General features: G+C 45.2%; 1 protein-coding gene across 1 annotated transcript in view; it reads right to left on the reverse strand.

The window, feature by feature from the left end:
- Window positions 1-1887: 1887 nt before the first annotated feature.
- Window positions 1888-19832, reverse strand: part of ATP6V0A2 (ATPase H+ transporting V0 subunit a2) — a 55308-nt gene continuing 37363 nt past the window's right edge. Inside the window, exons 10-20 of the mRNA XM_033220160.1 lie at window positions 18200-18350; window positions 17798-17934; window positions 17340-17527; window positions 17152-17242; window positions 14287-14405; window positions 12896-13106; window positions 10426-10545; window positions 9264-9383; window positions 7150-7267; window positions 4717-4888; window positions 1888-3774 (exon numbers count right to left, since the gene is read on the reverse strand). Coding sequence (XP_033076051.1) covers window positions 3669-3774; window positions 4717-4888; window positions 7150-7267; window positions 9264-9383; window positions 10426-10545; window positions 12896-13106; window positions 14287-14405; window positions 17152-17242; window positions 17340-17527; window positions 17798-17934; window positions 18200-18350 — 1533 coding nt within the window. The 3' untranslated portion in view covers window positions 1888-3668. The remainder of the gene's footprint in view (window positions 3775-4716; window positions 4889-7149; window positions 7268-9263; window positions 9384-10425; window positions 10546-12895; window positions 13107-14286; window positions 14406-17151; window positions 17243-17339; window positions 17528-17797; window positions 17935-18199; window positions 18351-19832) is intronic.

Consider the following 19832-nt stretch of genomic DNA (forward strand, 5'->3'; position numbering starts at 1 on the left):
GGTTGCAGTGAGCCGAGATTGCACCACTGCACTCCAGCCTGGGTGACAGAGTGAGACACCATCTCAAAAAAATAAAAATAAAAAATTTAAAAAATAAAATAAATAACTGCAGAGGGGATGCTGACACCAGAATGTTGTTATAAAATATCCATGCCAGAAACAAGAACAGAGCAGCATTCAGCAAAAGAGGAGTTCCAAGTCCTTTCGCTGCTGGAAAGTCCACAGGGCTCACCCAGATCCTATCAGACAGAAGACCCTTTGCACTCCTTCACTGACCACTGCAATGGCAGTCTCCAGCCCAGCAGGCTGAAATCAAAGTCTAGTTTACTGAAGAAATCCCTTGGGTTTTAAGATTCTGTTAACACATGGTAATAAACATCTAAATAAAAACTGAAAAATGTGGTGTCGTGACATTTATCTTTAGGAAAATAAACAGATTTTCAGCATCATCCATACAACTTGCCATCTTTGCTCTGGATCTCTGCTATCAAGAGAATGAAATACGTTTTTTTTTTTTTTTTTTTGAGACGGAGTCTCGCTCTGTCACCCAGGCTGGAGTGCAGTGGCCGGATCTCAGCTCACTGCAAGCTCCGCCTCCCGGGCTCACGCCATTCTCCCGCCTCAGCCTCCCGAGTAGCTGGGACTACAGGCGCCCGCCACCTCGCCCGGCTAGTTTTTTGTAGTTTTTAGTAGAGACGGGGTTTCACCGTGTTAGCCAGGATGGTCTTGATCTCCTGACCTCGTGATCCGCCCGTCTCGGCCTCCCAAAGTGCTAGGATTACAGGCTTGAGCCACTGCGCCCGGCCTGAAATATGTTTTAAAAACTGGATACATAATAGGTTCTAGCAAAAGGCTTAAAAACAAGCAAAACTGAGCGACAACTCTGGTAACATGACACTGGAGTCCACTGCTTTACAGAGAAACACATTTCCCTGGCACCTATAAGACACTAGTATCAAACTACATTTCCAGAGAGCACCTTCCCAAAGTTAGGATTCTGAATTCACTTTTCATAATGACATTCTACATAAATACTGCATAGATTTTAACAGAGAAATGACTGCATCCTCTGCTCTATGGCCTGAGAAAAGGTGTTAATTAGAAAAAGTTAAAAAGTGGCCCCTGGCCGGCGCCGGCCGGGCGCGGTGGCTCACGCCCGTAATCCCAGCACTTTGGGAGGCGGAGGCGGGTGGATGGCGAGGTCAGGAGATCAACACCATCCCGGCTAACCAAAAAAAAAAAAAAGTGGCCCCCATGAGAATGACTAGTGGGGAGCGGTGAACAATTCCAGCAAATACCGTGTCCCTTATTTACCAATCAGCTAACAGTGCCCTGAAGTCTTGGGCTTCCAAGGGATGAAGTAGTTACTATTGTTTTTATGACAGATCCTTGGAGCAAAGTAACACAAATGTCCCTTTGTGGAAGCATCAGCTCTAGGTGAAAGCACCTCTGAGACCTGACCAGCACTGCTGGGATGTCATAGTCACCCAACACAAGTGGCCAACATGACACCTTTCTAGGGAAGCGTAACTTTGAGAGCAGAATCATTTTCAAGCATTTCATCGGCATCATTTGATAATTTTTTTTTTTTTTTTTTTTTTTTTTTTGAGGCAGAGTCTCGCTCTGTCTCCCAGGCTGGAGTGCAGTGGTGCGATCTCGGCTCACTGCAAGCTCTGCCTCCTGGGTTCACGCCATTCTCCTGCCTCAGCCTCCTGAGTAGCTGGGACTACAGGCGCCCGCCACCACACCTGGCATTTTTTTGTATTTTTAGTAGAGACGGGGTTTCACCGTGTTAGCCAGGATGGTCTCCATCTCCTGCCCTCGTGATCCGCCCACCTTGGCCTCCCAAAGTGCTGGGATTACAGGCGTGAGCCACTGCGCCCAGCCTCATTTGATAATTTAATATGAGGGACAAAAAGCAGTAAATCCAAACTGGCCTTGGGTAACATCTCATCAAGCAGCACATAGAATCTGTACTGTAATCGAAAGGGTTGAATTTTAGGCCACAGTTATGTCAAGGCTGTTCAGCTCATGCCTTGAAATCACCTGCATAGCCATGGTAAACTCAGCACCTCCAGACTCTCAGCTTGCAACAGAAGCGCCAAGCTCTCTACCTCGAAACAGGATAAAGGAGGATGGGGGCAAATAGCCTTTTAATGTGTATCACTCACAATGTTAAGAAGGTGAAAAAAAGGTTTCTTTTTGAAAATAACTGTCTAAATTCAAACAAATATGAAAAATTAACATAATTTGCAAGAATATAGATCAAAATGTTCAATAGGACTGACTCAAGTTCACAAAAAACTAAATGTCAAGTAAATAGATGAATTTAAACTAAAGATTATAAAATAATGGCTACTGAGAATTAGTTTTCAACTGATCTAAACAGTGTTTGAAAGTTTCAATACTTTTATCAGAACTTTAGCTAGAAACAGTCTGAAAGTAAAAAAATTATCATTAGACTGTTCTCAAGGATAAGTGCAATCTCTGCATGGTAAAATATCTTCATTTATATTTTGTTATAAAAATATACAAAATACTACTTTTTACCTTTCCTTCACTCAGTATAAACCCTTCTGGTTCAGTGACATCAGTCAAGCTGTCACTAAATTCAGATCATGTCCACATTATATCTTCTACAGTCACACTGGGTTTTAAGGCTCGGTACACAATTTATATTTCCAAACATACAGTTATCATAACTGGTTTTATGTAAGGATAACAGGATAAGAGTCTTTAAAAAAATATACAAGTAGGATAACCATTTGTTGTATGTCATTTTATCCCATTGTCCCCAATTACTAAAACAAGACAAAACTGTAAAAACAATCCTCTACTTGTAATTCTAGGTAGCACAGGATAAAAAATGTTTGCATATTTTGGCCCAGCACGGTGGTTCATGACTGTAATCCCAGCACTTAGGGAGGCTGAGGTGGGTGGATCACTTGAGGTCAGAAGTTCGAGATTAGCCTGGCCAACAAGGTGAAACCCCATCTCTACAAAAATAGAAAAAAATTAGCCGGGCATGGTGACACATGCCTGTAATCCCAGTTACTCGGGAGGCTGAGACAGGAGAATCACTTAAACCCAGGAGGTGGAAGTTGCAATGAGACAAGATCGTGCCATTGCACTCCAGCCTGGGTGACAGAGAGAGACTTCATCTCAAAAAAAAAAAAAAAATTGCGTATTTTTAAATCCAGCAGAATAAATGTGAATGTTTTGATTACTCATCATTAATTTTTTAAAAAAACTATCCCTACTTCAGCTGTTGGAAAATATTATCTGACAACTTCAGGTGACAGATTAACTGTTTTTTTTTTTAAATAAAGTTTAAAGGAATCAAGTATCTAATACCATTTTCAATTAGCCATGCAAAATTGGCTTCTCTCCCCCAATCCTGTATTTGAAAAAATAACTTTAACATAATGTTTGGCATTAACTTATATTTGCTCATCATAAAACACCAAAAGAAATTTTTATGTCTCAAATTGGTAAACTTTACAAAATATTTAACATATGAGGAAGAGGTATATCTTACAGAATTATTTGGCTATGTCATAAGGCAGTAATGAAGATGGAATTTTTCCTATCATAAATCTGACAGAAGTGAAATTCATAACATGGTCATTCTCCATAAATCTGAAAGCTTGTTGGTTACAGCAATATGATCATGCCACACTGTCGTCGTTATTGAACTTTGATGATAGTAGACTGAATGAGAAAGGAACAAATTTGGTGCCTGCACCAACATAGAATTTGTTCTGAAATTCTACCCTAAAAAAAAAAAAAAAAGTCATGTATTAATGGAAGATTATGAAATCATATTCCTTAAAACAACACTTTAAGTTAAAAAAAAAATTCCTGTGCTAAAATTGCTTCATTCCAAAATATGTCCTAGGCACAATATTTTTACCTAGCTACACACCGTCCCCCACCCCCAACCCTGTGCTGGCTTTCCTAGTGCGAACAGAAACTCTGATACATCCGCTGCCTCTCACTGCCCAACACACAAAAGCACGTGCACAAGTTAACGAGACCCTCTCCTGCCACCTGGGTCACTGGAGGCACAGAGCAGTAATCTGTCCTATACCATCGAACATTAAGAAATACATAAGAAGGATTTATTTTGCAGTAAGATAGAGCAACCTGTCAGACTCAACGTGAATTAGCAGTATGAAACACACGTAAGTATTCTGCAAACTTAAACTTGCTTTTACTTGTCAGTGATAATAGTTCAGAAACAAAATACTTTTTTTTTTTGACATGGAGTTTCACTCTTGTCCCCCAGCCTGGAGTACAATGGCGCGATCTCAGCTCACTGCAACCTCTGCCTGCTGGGTTCAAGCGATTCTCCTGACTCAGTCTCCCAAGAACTATAGGCGTATGACACCACACCTAGCTAATTTTTGTATTATTAGTAGAGACGGGGTTTCATCATGTTGTCCAGGCTGGTCTTGAACTCCTGACCTCAGGTGATCCACCTGCCTTGGCCTCCCAAAGTGCCAGGATTACCCGCATGAGCCACCACACCCGGCCCAAAATACAATTTTAACTCAGAGGATATGAACACAGATCCCAACGGTAGGAAGGGAAGAACAGGCCTAAATTCAGCATTAGATTTTGCAGTGGCTGTGTATATTCGGATGGGCGGGGCGGTAGGCGGGGGGGCAGGTATGTTTTTTAAATAACAGTTCCAAGGCTAGGTTTCAAACTCACCAGTGGAGGCGTATGGCGTGAAGAAACGCAGAAAGCCCTTCCATGATCAGAAGGATGAAAATGGTCAGAACTGCAAAGAGCGCGATAACCGGGAACAGCAGCAAGACGCCATAGGTGGTGTCGACGCGGAGGCCCACGCGCATCAGCATGGCCCACAGGACATCAGACAGCTCTGCAAAGGAGTGCAGCCCGCACAAGTCACGCCCGCTTAGGTACAGTGGGTCCCCCTGTGAGCTCCCTGGACTGTCTCCCTCTGACAGCTCTGAACTATCATCCCATAAAATAATAGACACACAGGTCACACAGACCCAACTGCTTCTCATGGGAAAGCCAGTCAGCTCTGACACCGTCTCAAACACTAAGGAAGACCTGGTGCTCCAAAAACATCAGAGGCATCTCCCAAAGGGAGGTCTTGCCCCAGACTAGGTTTGGGTTAGTGACCTCCCAAAGCAGCACTGGACCAGGCAGCTAGAAACAGGCTCCCAGACCTGGTTCTGCCACTGAGGGACCAACTGAATGGCCGTGAGTAAAGCACGGACACTCAGCGGGCTCCCGCCACCACCTCTGCAAAACGAAGATGAATGACCGCAGGGCCCCTCCAGCCATACGATTCCAGGCCTTTGGCTATGCTTATAAAAACATGAGCATTTTTTTAATTAAAAAAAAAAAAGGACACTCTCTTGTCCAGTGGTTCCACAAGCACAGGCAGTGCTTGCTTTGCACAGTACTACAGAAGCACAAAAGAGACCTTGCAATCAAAACCATCCAAAGCATCCCTATTAATCCATGGGGGAAAAGGTTTGTTCTGTGGCCTTTAAAATTTGTGTTAAAACATTAAAAACTCTCTTATTGTTGGCTATATTGTTGGCCAACAATGGGAGAGTTGTTTTTTGTTTTTTTGAGATGGAGTCTTGCTCTGTCGCCCAGGCTGGAGTGCAGTGGCACGATCTCAGCTCACTGCAAGCTCTGCCTCCCGAGTTCACGCCATTCTCCTGCCTCAGCTTCCCGAGTAACTGGGACTACAGGCACCCATCACCATGCCCGGCTAATTTTTTGTATTTTTAGTAGAGACAGGGTTTCACCGTGTTAGCCAGGATGGTCTTAAAACCTCCTGACCTTGTGATCCACCCGCCGAGGCCTCCCAAAGTGCTGGGATTACACGCATGAGCCACCGCACGCGGCCAATAAAAGAGTTTTTAATGTTTTAACAAAAACTATAGGGAAATGAAAAAATGGTAAATCTATCTTTAAAACTTTAGAAGCACTGGGTATTAAAGTCTTTTCTTCGTCTGTTATTAAAAAAGAAAAAAGTTTATTAGGGTAGTTTGAACAGTGCTTGGTTCCTGTTGCGTAACTTGGCAAGGTGGGTGACCTGATCCAGAGCAAGCATCTTTCCTAATACTTGCCAAATTGTCCCATTTTTTTTTCTTTAACTTTTTTTTTTTGAGACAGAGTCTCGCTCTGTCACCCAGGCTGGAAGGCAGTGACGCGATCTCGGCTTACTGCAACCTCCGCCTCCTAAGTTCACACAATTCTGCCTCAGCCTGTAGTCGCTGGGACTACAGGCACCCGCCACCATGCCCAGCTAATTTTTGTATTTTTAGTAGAGATGGGGTTTTGCCATGCTGGCCAGGCTGGTGTCAAACTCCTGACCTCAGGTGATCCACCTGCCTCAGCCTCCCAAAGTGCTGAGATTACAGGTGTGAGCCACCGCACCGGCCTGTCCTATTATTTTCTAAGTTTGAACCCACTTGCCACACTGCACCCTTTGCACCCTTCAATGTCCTGAAACATTGCCGAGCACCACTGGTGGGTCATCAGCATCTTCATCACAACACCCGCCGCACATAGGGTGGTAAATGCCCCTGCACCTGCCTGCACAGCTAGTTACTGTGGTGACTGAAATTGGAACCATGCTGCTGGGAACAGGTGTTAATTACACTGTGGAAACTAACATGTGTGCATTATTGGAATCGTACAAAGGGAGGACTCCTATGATCAGAGCTACCCATGAGTGCTATGGCAGGACTTGCTTGAAATAAACAGATATTCACACCTGGTAAGGCAGCACTGAATAAAATAACTACTAACAGAAACAGGAATGGCAACAGCAGCAAGTTTTACACCAGAGGCTCCCAAGCCGTCTCAGTTCTCAAAGCCCCTTGTGTCTCCGTGATTTTTTTTTTTAATTGGGCAGCCTCTGAAGCCAGACCAGCCTCAGAGAGACCCCCTCTGTGATTCTTCCACAGCACCCCTCAGCCAAAAGAAATAGCCAAGAGAGCTGTGTATTAAGTAGTGAACAGTATAAGTTCACATGGCAGCTGAAAGATGGTGCTATGACTATTAGTTACCAAGTTAAAATATCCCACAGTGCCCCCTGAGTCTGCTGGCAATACAGGGCATTGGGAACTGCAGGTCTAAGCAGGAACTTACGTGCATGAGCCAGGCTGAGCGCCCAGAGCCTCAGGTAGGAGGCGGTGTTGGAGATGCATCCCAGACAGTACTCGATGGAATGGATTACTTGGGTCATTAATATTTCTCCAAAATTAAACTGAGAGAGATCACACAACATATGTTAGAGTCATGATGTTACATGTGTACTTCTACATGCCAAGTGGGTTCCACTTCAAGGATTACAATGAAAGAGCTGCTGGCTGGATGCTGGTGAGAACACGCTGGAGTGAGAGGAACAGAAAGCTAAGACTTGCACTCTGTTCATCACTCTGCCACTACCCAGCTCCAGGACCAGACTTTACCACTCCAAATCCCCACCTTCATCCGTCCCACTCCCACCCCATGCCTCAGACTCCCATGTGTAAACCAAGAGGCTAGACCAGAGCAACTGCCACGGCCACAGCTGCTATACAAATGGGATTCCTGGGCAGGTCTCAGTCATTATGAAACCTCTACTGATGAAACAGGTATTCACCAACTGCAGGAGTAGAAGGCGATTCACTAGATGTGGGCATTCTAAGTAGAGCCGGCCAGGGAAAACGGTGCAAGGGGTCCCTGAGAGGGAAAGGCTGCAAAACACCAGGCAAGGCGACTCGCGCGCGCTTTCCAGCTCTGCTTCTGTTTCTCTATGATGCTAGAGCTTAATTATTAATTGTCCCAAATTAAAACATGAAATTACATCATAATTACAAAATGCTGATTATAAGAAATTTTGTTTGGTCCTCACTAAATGATCAAAGTAAAGTTTCCAAGAAAAGAAAGCAGAGGCTGTGCTCTGCTCTGTCTGCCCAGGACTGCACCTCTCTTCTTTGTGGGGAGCTACTACTTCCCTGTCCAGCCTTGTATCCCCAACCACAGTTGCTCTGAATTATGTCCCCAAAAGTCTTATGCTGAAGCCCTAACCGCAATGTGACTGTATTTGAAGGCAGAACCTTTGAGGAGGTAATCGAGGGTTGAGTGAGGTCAGGAGGTGGGCCCTGACTCACTGTGACTGCTGTCTTCTGGGAAGAGCAGGAAAAGCAGGGGCGCAGGCACAGAGGACAGGCCCTGGGCCGACACAGCAAGCAAGCAGGGAGGCCTCGGGAAAAGCAGCCTGCCAGCATCTCAGTCTGGGCCTGCCAGCCTCCAGAGCTGTGAGAAAAAGTCTCTTGTTGAAGCTACCCAGTCTGTGGTATTTTGTTATGGCAGCCCCAGGGGACTGAGACGGCAGCCACTGGTGCAGGGGACTGAGACGGCAGTCACTGGTGCAGGGGACTGAGGTGGCAGCCACTGGTACAGGGGACTGGGACGGCGGCCACTGGTGCAGGGGACTGAGACGGCAGTCACTGGTGCAGGGGACTGAGGTGGCAGCCACTGGTACAGGGGACTGAGGCGGCAGCCACTGGTGCAGGGGACTGAGGCGGCAGCCACTGGTGCAGGGACAGCAGGTATGTGGGGATTTTTTCCTAAGAGTAACAAGCTGGTAAGGGCGCTTTGCTCGCTGATGGAAAAACTGAAAAGCTAAGCCCAGGGCAACTTGTGGCCATGGCTGTAGCATCATGGGGCCAACTGACTTCACAATATAAAGAAAACTTACAAAGAAGAAAAGCCAACCAAGGCCTCTTGGAATTGGAGACCCAAAAACTGCAGTCATCCTGAAACCAACTCTACCTCTGTCCTGCCATGAGCCGGTAAAAATCTCTCTGCAGTCAGAAAAAACTGGGTCTCTATTTCTTGCAACTATGGAAACCTTCTGACTGACACAAGAAACTTCTGAAAGCAATGTTCATGGCACCTTAAGTCACTCCAATCACAACTGGCAATATAACAGCAGAAATCTCACTGGAGAAGGGAAAGGACAAAATGACCCGAACTCACATATAATGCCACCAACTATCATCAAACAGCATTTGGAAAGCGCTAACTTTCACTCTAACCCTAACCACCACCTGGTTGGCTTCAACAATGGAAACTGATTTCTCATAGTTTTGGAGGCTAGAAGTCCCATTTTCTTAACCATTTTTTAAGATGATTAAATATTATCTTAACGTGATTATCTCTATGGAAGCTTGGTTACTTATCTAAGCTTATCAACAGCAGTTGAAAAGATTTACCTCTTCACACGCCATTTCCCTACATCCGTCTTCCACCTGGTGATTTCCCTCTTCCACATCTTGGTTTCCCAGCAATGAAACTTCTTCCTCACTATCTTTCCTTATAAGTGTGTAACCACTCTAACAACCAAAAGAGCACAGAGTTAGTGCCTGTAAAACCACAAGGTTGTGACAAAACAAAACTTTATTTATAGTTTCTTTGTTTCTCTTAATGATTCAGCTCTTTTAAGAATAAAAAAGTTCTTTAAGCCAGGTGCAGTGGCTCACACCTGTAATCACAGCACTTTGGGAGGCCGAGGCAGGTGAATAACCTGAGGTCAGGAGTTCAAGACTAGCCTGTGCAACATGGAAAAACCCCGTCTTTTACTAAAAATACAAAAATTAGCAGGGCGTGCTGGTGGGTGCCTGTAGTCCCCCTACTCAAGGGCTGAGGCAAGAGAACTGCTTGAACTCAGGAGGCAGAGGTTGCAGTAAGGTGAGATAGTGCCACTGCACTCCAGCCTGGGCAACAGAGGAAGACTCCAGTCTCAAAAAAAAAAGGAAAAAGAAAAAAGAAAATCTTAAAGAAGAAATTAAGAAGAATATGGAAAAAGGCATTTTAATTATGCCCATCTGAATTGAAGGATTGAGTTCTACAGGCTAATAAGCCTGTGGTTCATGCCGGCAGCGCCTGTCTCCACAGGCCCTGGACACAGCAGGCTCTTTCAACATTAATGTTCTATTTACTTATTTATTTTGAGACAGAGTCTTGCTCTGCTGCCCAGGCTGGAGTGCAGTGGCATGATCACAGCTCACTGCAACCTTTGCCTGCCAGGCTCAAGCCATCTCCCACCTCAGCCTCCTGAGTACCTGGGACTATAGGTGCACACCACCACAACAGGCTTATTTTTGTATTTTTGGTAGAGACAGGGTTTCGCCATGTTGCCCAGGCTGGTCTCAAACTCCTGGGCTCAAGTGGTCTGCCCACTTTGGCCTCCCAAAGTGCTGGGATTACAGGTGTGAGCTACCATGCCCAGCCAACGTCAATGTTTTAAATAAAGGAAGCTTTGGCTTTTAAATTAAGACAAGGAACCCTCCAGGGGTGTTTTCTACACCAATCCTTGTATAACTGAAAGCAGACTTTGCTCACACTTTACAAGCACGCATCCAAACCGGCACTTACCCAGTTCACCCCGAAGCAACTACGCCCGTTGTGAAGCCACAACAAAAACAGTGGCTTTCCCAAGAAGAGGACCGGGACAGACAACGCTGTGACAACCAGCAGCACTCTCTGGACATACTCCTGTTAGTGCGGAAGGTAAGAAACTCGATTACAACATGAACGCACGCTTGCGGTGTCAGCAGCACACGATGAAATCAGTAAAGATCAAACAATGTCTCCACGCGAGGAACATTAAATAAATGCCAACCAGCTACACTTGCCAGTGGGTTTTCTTTTCCTAAACTCACAGCTGAATTCTAGAACTGATGCATAACATTAATGACCCTGTGGTAAAGTATTATTTTGTTTCAGACCAGCAAGGAAGCTTTTCAAAAATTGTCAATAAAGTCAAACTCCAACTAATCATTTTCTGGAAACACTGTAAATGAGAAAGCATAGCACAAGCAGAATATTTTTTATATTTTTGGTTCTGTTTTCCTGTGATGTGATGATTATAAAGACTGTTTGAGGACTCTTGAGTGTGAAGCAAGTGGATTTACCTCCACACACAGAAAATCGTGGAAGAGAATTCAGAACAAAACCAAAAAAAACTTCCTTAAAAAAACGAAGATTTATAGTTACTTAAAGCTAAATCAAGAGCAAAACTCACTCAGGCGTACACAGCCACAGCAGTCCGCATGGCTTTCCAGGGTCTGGACGGGACACTGTGCTGTCCAAGCTTATCACTCTCTACGGTTGCCCCTCATCAGAAACAGGTCCCTAGAGCTCTGTGTGCTACTCATGCACAGGGCTGTATTATCTACACAACATCAATACGATGAGCCTCTTGAAAAGCCGAGAGAGGTGGCGGCCACAGGCAGAGCCACATCAGAAGTCTTAGGCCGGAGCCAGGCTGACCTAGGTTAACAGCCTGGCCCTACAGACCGCTGAGTGACCAGGACTGCCCTGAGCCACCGGTTATCACCAGTAACAGGGGATGACACCACCTACCTCCTGGGGCTGTTGTGAGAATTAAGAAACACTAAGTAAGGAAAGCACACTTTCAGGTATGCGGCAGGTACTGAATAAAGGGAGCTGCCCTTCATTGATGTTTCTGTCCACAGTGCCTATGCCCACTGAACGCCCTTGCTTTTATCTGTGGTATCTATGCCATTGCACAAAGCTTCAATAAAATAATGACAAAATACAATTCTCAAAAATCATAAACAAGAGAAACAAAAAAAAGCAGAAACTTGGAAAGTTCAAAAAGAACGCAAATATGCATCTCGTCAACGAGGCCAGAGTTGTGTAAGCTGAGCTTCAAATCTGACTTAAAACTTTCCAGCACCCAATAGAGTGTGAAAAACAAAACCAAATGCTCCATTCACAGATTAACAAGATGAAAAACCAAAACACGGCTCAGGAGGAACACAGGCTCGGACACTACCGCCTGGGAGGTTTCCCAGATGCCCTCACAGATGCCGGACAACATGGTGAGCTGTCTGGGCCAGCATCCACAGGCAGGAGGTGCCGTGGCGCTCACAGCAGAAAGACCCTCAATGTGAGGTGGGTGAGAACTAGGGCAAACGCTGAATTTACTGAGTAGCTGGCTTGTGCAAGCGCGTTCGTACGCACTTTGGACACATGTGCGTTACACCATGAACCAGCTCCTATTTCTAGTCCCACTTTACAGATGAGGAAACGGAGGCAGAGAGAAGTTAGTCATTTGCTCAAAGTTCCATCCTGAGGGGCAGAGTGGGGCCTCAAGCAGAGCAGTCAACCCTGAGAGCCCACTGTGGCATCACACAAACGTACAGTGAGAGGAAAGCTCATTTTCTGGAAGGGTCCATGTGCTGTGATCCAGGTGGTCCCTTCTAAATGGGGGCACTAGGCAGCCCTCAGGAAACCCTCCGGTAATGCATTTTCTTCCCACCAGTTCTGTCGGTTTCAGGAGGCTTTTGCTTTTGGTTTTGGTTGAGACAAGGTCTTGCTCTGTCACGCAGGCTGGAGAGCAGCGGAGCAGTTCACTGCAGCCTCGACCTCCTGGGCTCAAGTGATCCTCCTGCCTCAGCTTCCCAAGTAGCTGGGACTACAGGTACAGCCACCATGCCTGGCAAATTTTTGTAATTTTGTAGAGATGAGGTCTTGTTGTGTTGCCCAGGCTGGTCTTGAACTCACAGGCTCAAGCAATTCGCCAGCCTTGGCCTCCCAAAGTGCTGGGATTACAGAAATGAGCCACTGTGCCCGGCCTCTTCCTACTCATTTTGATGGCTACTGAATGGCAGCGAGTTTGGTCATGCTGCCTGACCAGAGCCTGCACACAGCAGCTGAGCTGGACTGGCATCCTCCAGTGATGACACACGCAGAGACAGAAGCAGCCTTCCCAGGCTCCTGGGAGTCTGTGGAGATCACCCCGACACTTCTACTGCTCAGAATAAAAGGCTATTGGGAATACTTTCATTAAGTTCATGAGAGTGGGAAGATGACTCACCTGCCCTGTGTAAAGACCATTTGTTTTACTGGCTGGGAATAAAAACATGTTAATAAATTCAATCAGAATGCTGGGAGCAACTCTGGAGGTTTCTGCTGAAAAAACTAGCCACTTGTAGAAAATCATAAATATAAGGTATCCAAAGATACAGAGCATGAAGAGAAGTTCTGGGATGGAAACCAGGTAAATGTTGAACTTCTTCCTGAAGTGCCTAGAAAAGAAAAGGAATCAATCAACCCATGAACAAGATCAGCCTAAGTTAAAAAGAGTAAATTTAACTCTCTACAACTAAACATAAAGCGAATTTCAGAATAACATCATTTCTCATATGATGACTCCAGATACATCTGAGTGTCCAGATACATCTACGAGGAAGAGATGTGAGGTTGGCCAAAATGACTACAGTTTTGGGGGTCAAATCTCAATCAAACTTTCTTTCTTGGTTCCCTAATTCAGAAACATTTTCTTCCTTAAAGTAAGGCTACACAATATTAGTGAATCTGGCTCCAAAATGCTGTATCTTACATTGTTATAAAAGTTTTTCAAGGCTCCAGTTATAGTGACTTAAAGCTACAACATCAAATTATACAAATTATGTTTAGAAATGAGAATGGGCCGGGCGCGGTGGCTCAAGCCTGTAATCCCAGCACTTTGGGAGGCCGAGACGGGCGGATCACGAGGTCAGGAGATCGAGACCATCCTGGCTAACACGGTGAAACCCCGTCTCTACTAAAAAAAAAAAATACAAAAAACTAGCCGGGCGAGGTGGCAGGCGCCTGTAGTCCCAGCTACTCGGGAGGCTGAGGCAGGAGAATGGCGTGAACCCGGGAGGCGGAGCTTGCAGTGAGCTGAGATCTGGCCACTACACTCCAGCCCGGGCGACAGAGCGAGACTCCGTCTCAAAAAAAAAAAAAAAAAAAAAAAAAAAGAAATGAGAACGAACAGGTCTAGTTAGAGAAAAATGACACCATCTCTTACTCTTCATATACTAGCTCTAGTAAAGTAAAAACAAAAAGATTTTTTATTTGTAAAATAAAAAGGGAATATGCCAAGCATCCCTTTTGGAAATCGACATGAATGCACATGTCACATGTCTCCCCCACTTGACTGGAAGCTCCATTGGGGCAATAAATTTTTTCTGCCCTCCTCACTGCTGAACCCTGAGTGCCCAGAATAGCACTTGGCACTACTATGTGCTCGATAAATACATATTTGCTAAATGAATGAATTGCTGAAACCACAGAAAATCTAAACAGCCACAACAGGATCATGTAAATACAACATCATATTGGCTGCCCCTTACCCAATAAATACAGTCACCAACAAGAAGCAAAACTGAAGAAATGCCAAGTTTGGTTTATAAATATTGCTTTAAAAAAATCTATACTTACAAGTGGTTAAATATTCCCAGAATGACTCCAAAAGTCATGTGAATGATTCCTAAAATCACAGACATTTTCATTTTGAAAGAGTTTAGAAAAGTGAGGCGATTTGTGGCCAAGTTCCAAATCTAAAACCAAACCAAACAAAACAAAACAGAATCTTTAACTTCCTTCAACAGGTGACACTCAAGAAAGTCTCTGTCTTAACTCGAAAGGTGGCTCTAAGTTTAAGAAGGAAACAACATTCAGGCTTTTCTTTTGATGCTTTCAATCTGAGAACCATGATTTCCTTAAGCCAGGGCCACAGACAGTTACAAAACAATTTTATCACTGTTAACGACAAAGGATGCCAGATGGAACCACATAGCACTTAGGGAGATGTGCCTAGGAAGCCTTGACAAAAGGCAAGGCAAGGGAGAGTCACACACACACAGCTCAGAGACTGGAAGAGTCAGGACGCTTTCAAGGTCCTGGGTTATGTCCCCTCTACCTGGGCAGAAGACATATATGTGTTATCACACGTTTATATACATGTGACATACATGCTCCTATATGTCTATTTTGTCATGAAGTTTAGCTGTGAATACAATGAAATCAGAAATGCTGCAAGTGGCCAAGCCAAGATGTGCCAAGAAGGACTCCAGGCCATGGCTGACCTCCTGAGGGTGCCCCTGGCCGGTCTGAGTCCCCACAACCTCTTCACTCGCTGACTGCTTCTCTTACTGTCTGAAAATGAATTCCTACAACCTGCCCTTCAGGTGGGTTAGGAAAAGGGAAACAGGGCCTATTAAGACAGAGTCTTTTTTTAATTTTTTTATGTTTGAGGAGTCTCACTCTGTCACCCAGGCTGGAATGCAGTGGCGCAATCTCGGCTCACTGCAACCTCCACCTCCTGGGTTCAAGCAATTCTCCTGCCTCAGCCTCCTGAGTAGCTGGACCAGCATGCCTGGCTAATTTTTGTATTTTTAGTAGAGACAGGGTTTTGCCATGTTGGCCAGGCTAGTCTCAAACACCTGACCTCAGGTGATCCTCCTGCCTCGGCCTCCCAAAGTGCTGGGATTACAGGTGTGAGCCACTGCGACCAGCCTTTTTTTTTCTTTTTTTTTTTTTAAGATAAGGGGTCTCACTGTCGCCTAGGGCTACAGTACAGTGGAGCAATCACGGCTCACTGCAGCCTTGACCTCTCGGACTCAAGCAATCTTCCCACCTCAGCCTTCCGACAAGCTGGGACCACAAGTGCACACCACCACTCCCAGGTAATTTTAAAATTTCTAGTCTCCCAGTTCCTAGCCCTGAATTATCTCATTTTGCCCTTGGAAAAATAAGATTTTAGAATGAAGTATTCAGGGCTGAGAACTAGGAGGCCAGTCAACTTCGCTGATATATTTATATTATATATACTTTTATATATTATTTTAAAGTATGCATTTTATATATATAATGTACATACATTGGTTTACTTTTGAACTAAATGAATGTAATGCCTAGTTTAAAATTAAGTTAAAACAGAAAGAAGACAAAACCATATCCCAATTTCCTCTGATGCTTCTCAAAAAAAAAAAAAAAAAACTCACTCAAACTTTGTCCCTTGGTTCCCTTATTCAGAAACATTTCTTTCCTTAACACAAAGCTACAAGTTATTACTGAATTTGGCTCCAAAATACTGTATCTTAAAGAAACTGTTGTAGCTGTGTTTCCAAGTTTTCAGTTACATTAAGACTTAATGCTACAACATGAAATTATACTAATCATGATCAGAGGTAAGAATAAACAGAACATACTAAGAGATACTGCTTCCTTGGAGAGCCCAGGTTAAGGAATGCTAGACTTTTTTTGCCCAATGACTGTACACAATTACATCCACAAACTAATTTTGAGATGGTTTCTGAGTCATTCTTTTGATTCTCCAGAAAGACTCCTGACAGCCCAGAAAAACCCCACCCAGCCCTGCGGTCCAGTGCCTCAGCCACTGCCTGCTGAGCCCTAGAAGGGGCTGGGGGTCCTGGCACCCTGCGGCTACTTCTCCATTTTCTATTTTATTTATTTATTTATTTATTTATTTATTTACTTTTTGAGACGGAGTCTCGCTCTGTTACCCTGCAGCTACTTCTCCATTTTCTATTTTATTTATTTATTTATTTACTTTTTGAGACGGAGTCTCGCTCTGTTGCCCAGGCTGGAGTGTGGTGGTGTGATCTCCGCTCACTGCAAGCTCTGCCTCCCGGGTTCACGCCATTCTCCTGCCTCAGCCTCCTGAGTAGCTGGGACTACAGGCACCCGCCACCACGCCTGGCTAATTTTTTGTATTTTTAGTAGAGACAGGGTTTCACCATGTTAGCCAGGATGGTCTCGATCTCCTGACCTCGTGATCTGCCTGCCTCGGCCTCCCAAAGTGCTGGAAATACGGGCCTGAGTATTTCTCCATTTTCTTTCTACTAACACTTCTCCCATTCCAAACAACTACCCTAGTAAGCTCTACAATAAGCTTACACTTCCTTTCAGCTCTAACATTCCATACTACTTTCCAGATCAAGGGTTTTTAAAAGTTCACATATACAAGGAAGAAATGTAGGAAATGGGACACATTTCGGGGCTACTGAAGTGCCATTTTTCGCCAGAGGAAAATAGGTAGGACACATGACAGAACGCAGTCCTGGCTCTCTGAGGACTTCCTCTGACCTCACCTTCCCAAACCAAGGGACCCCAGCTCCTGGCCTCCCCACCCAATGTCCAGGACTGGGATGCACAGGTGCTAATGAGCACCTCCCCCTCGGTGCAGCGTGAACCCCGCTGAAGTCTAGAGAACCTGGTGGCGCCCGAAGCTACGTGGCACCACAGACGCCCAGAGACAATGACAGAGTGCGGTGCACTCACAGGATCAATGCCAAGGGGATAAGGGCCTCGGAACACTCCAGGAACGCTTGGATCCAACTGCAAAATGCTGTTGTGCCTGACGACGCTGTCGCTGTAACAAAAAGCAGAGTGAGGAGGCTGACCAGGGAGGAGGAAGGCCTAGGAAACATGCTTCCCACCCAGAGCATCACCAGCTATGGGACACTTACTTCCAAAGCACCATCTTCTTATGTTCTGCGGGAGGGTGGCTGGAGGTGTACATGGCAGACACGTTCCACCCGGAGCCGAACAGGTTGACTGACTTTGAGAAACAGTCATTGTAGATGAGGCCGGTGTACACCGAGAACAGCCCCATCAGCAGGAGAATGTACCGGCCATTAAAAAACATCCTCATGATCTGTGAAGAGCAAGGCGGGAGGATCAGAATATGGTTACTGGAGGGTGTCCATGTGACAGCTGTCACTGTGGGAACCACCCTCAGCACTCCTCCCGCGGCTTCTCGGAAAACAGCCTGGCCCCGCAGACATCCCTGTCAGCCACAGCTGACAGGTCACACACCTGCCCAGTGCAGCCACAGCCTACAGCGAACATCTAAGAGGTGTGTCTCTTTTGGTCACTGCTAATGCCACTCAACCAGATATATGAGCTGGAGTGTTTATATTTTTACCTCTTGCGACTGATTTAGTCTGGGATGATTTTCATTTAACACCAACAAAAGGGCAAATAAAAACATCACAAAGCCATGTCCGAAGTCTCCAAACATCACAGCAAATAAAAACGGGAAGGTGATGATGGTAAAGAGAGCTGCAGAGAAAAGGGAAAGAGATTTCTGATTCACAGCAAATATGGAAAATCTGAGTTCATTCAAACACAATGATACACAATGATCTGGACTTTCTCCAGAATTCCCAAGATAGGATTGTGTGGTTACATTTAAAACCTTATAGTTTTAAATAAGAGAGCAAAAAAGTAGCGATCAGCCTCTTTTTCCAAATATCTATTCCATTCTTAGAGCAAGAACGCGGCAATGCCATTGGAAATATGGGTATTTACGAATCAGACTTCCAACCTGGATTGACTTCTCTGTAGCTTCCTACTCCATAGGCATCCACGATGTTCTGGAATCCCTCGGTGAACTTGTTGGTGCGGATCCGAGTGGGGGGTGTTTCTGTTGTGGGGATTATGTTCATGAAGGAGGGGATTGTGGCACCACTCTCTCTCTTCCACATAACAAGGAAAGGAAAAAAATTACTATCCAAGAAGAAAATTACTATCCATATTCAACAAATCTGGGTTACTGCTTTGTTTTTGTTTTTTTTTTTGAGAGGGAGTCTCGCTCTGCCGCCCAGGCTGGAGTGCAGTGGCCGGATCTCAGCTCACTGCAAGCTCCGCCTCCCGGGTTCACGCCATTCTCCTGCCTCCGCCTCCCGAGTAGCTGGGACTACAGGCGCCCGCCTCGTCGCCCGGCTAGTTTTTTGTATTCTTTAGTAGAGACGGGGTTTCACCGTATTAGCCAGGATGGTCTCGATCTCCTGACCTTGTGATCCGCCCGTCTCAGCCTCCCAAAGTGCTGGTATTACAGGCTTGAGCCACCGCGCCCGGCCTTGTTTTTTGTTTTTATTTTTGAGACGGAGTTTCGCTCTTGTTGCCCAGGCTGGAGTGCAATGGTGCGATCTTGGCTCACCGCAACCTCTGCTTCCCGGGTTCAAGCGATTCTCCTGCCTCAGCCTCCTGAGTAGCTGGGATTACAGGGGCCCGCCACCACACCCGGCTAATTTTGTATTTTTAGAGACACGGGGTTTCTCCATGTTGGTCAGGTTAGTCTCGAACTCCCGACCTCAGGTGATCCACCTGCCTCGGCCTCCCAAAGTGCTGGGATTACAGGTGTGAGCCACCGCACCCAGCCTTGGGTTACTGCTTTTGCAACACTGTGTGTGGCTTTGGTACAGGATTAATCTCCACTCAACAGGGTCAAGAGCAGCGAGACAGGCTGGGGGAAAAGTCGTCGGTGAGGAAGCAGGGGCTTGGGGAGGGTAGCACTTGGGGGCTGTGGTCTCCAAGAAGGAAGGGCGAGAGCAGGACTGAATGGGCAGGAAGTGAATGGGGGCTGGGGAATGCAGGGCACATGGGTATGGAGTCAGCTCAGTCACCGACAGAAAACTGACACTGAGTACTTTATCTCTTAAAAACGGTGAAGAAAGAGGAAGTTTGAGGCAACTGCAATATGCTTAATAAAAAAATGAGAAAGGCAAGAATAAACCAGAATGTCATATGAATTCTAGTATGGCAAAATCACAAATATAACTTTTTCCATCAGTGTTTACAATTCTTCTGAAATGCATGATATTGATTTATAATGAAAATACTTTTAAAATAAAGTAAAACAGGTTATTGCCAGAATAGCAAATTTTCCGGTCAAAATAAGTCTCTTTTTATTTTATTATTATTTTTTTTTTTTTGAGAAGGAGTCTCGCTCTGTCACAAAGGTTGGAGTGCAATGGCATGATCTCGGCTCACTGCAACCTCTGCTTCCTGGGTTCAAGCAATTCTCGTGCCTCAGCCTCCCAGGTAGCTGGGATTACATGTGTGCAGCACACCACCACACCTGACTACTTTTTGTATTTTTAGTAGAGATGGGATTTCACCATGTTAGTCAGGCTAATCTCTACTAAAAATACAAAAACTAGATAGGCGTGGTGGTG

The sequence above is a fragment of the Trachypithecus francoisi genome, unplaced genomic scaffold (assembly GCF_009764315.1).
Source record: "Trachypithecus francoisi isolate TF-2019V2 unplaced genomic scaffold, Tfra_2.0 Lachesis_group11, whole genome shotgun sequence".
NCBI lineage: Eukaryota > Metazoa > Chordata > Mammalia > Primates > Cercopithecidae > Trachypithecus > Trachypithecus francoisi.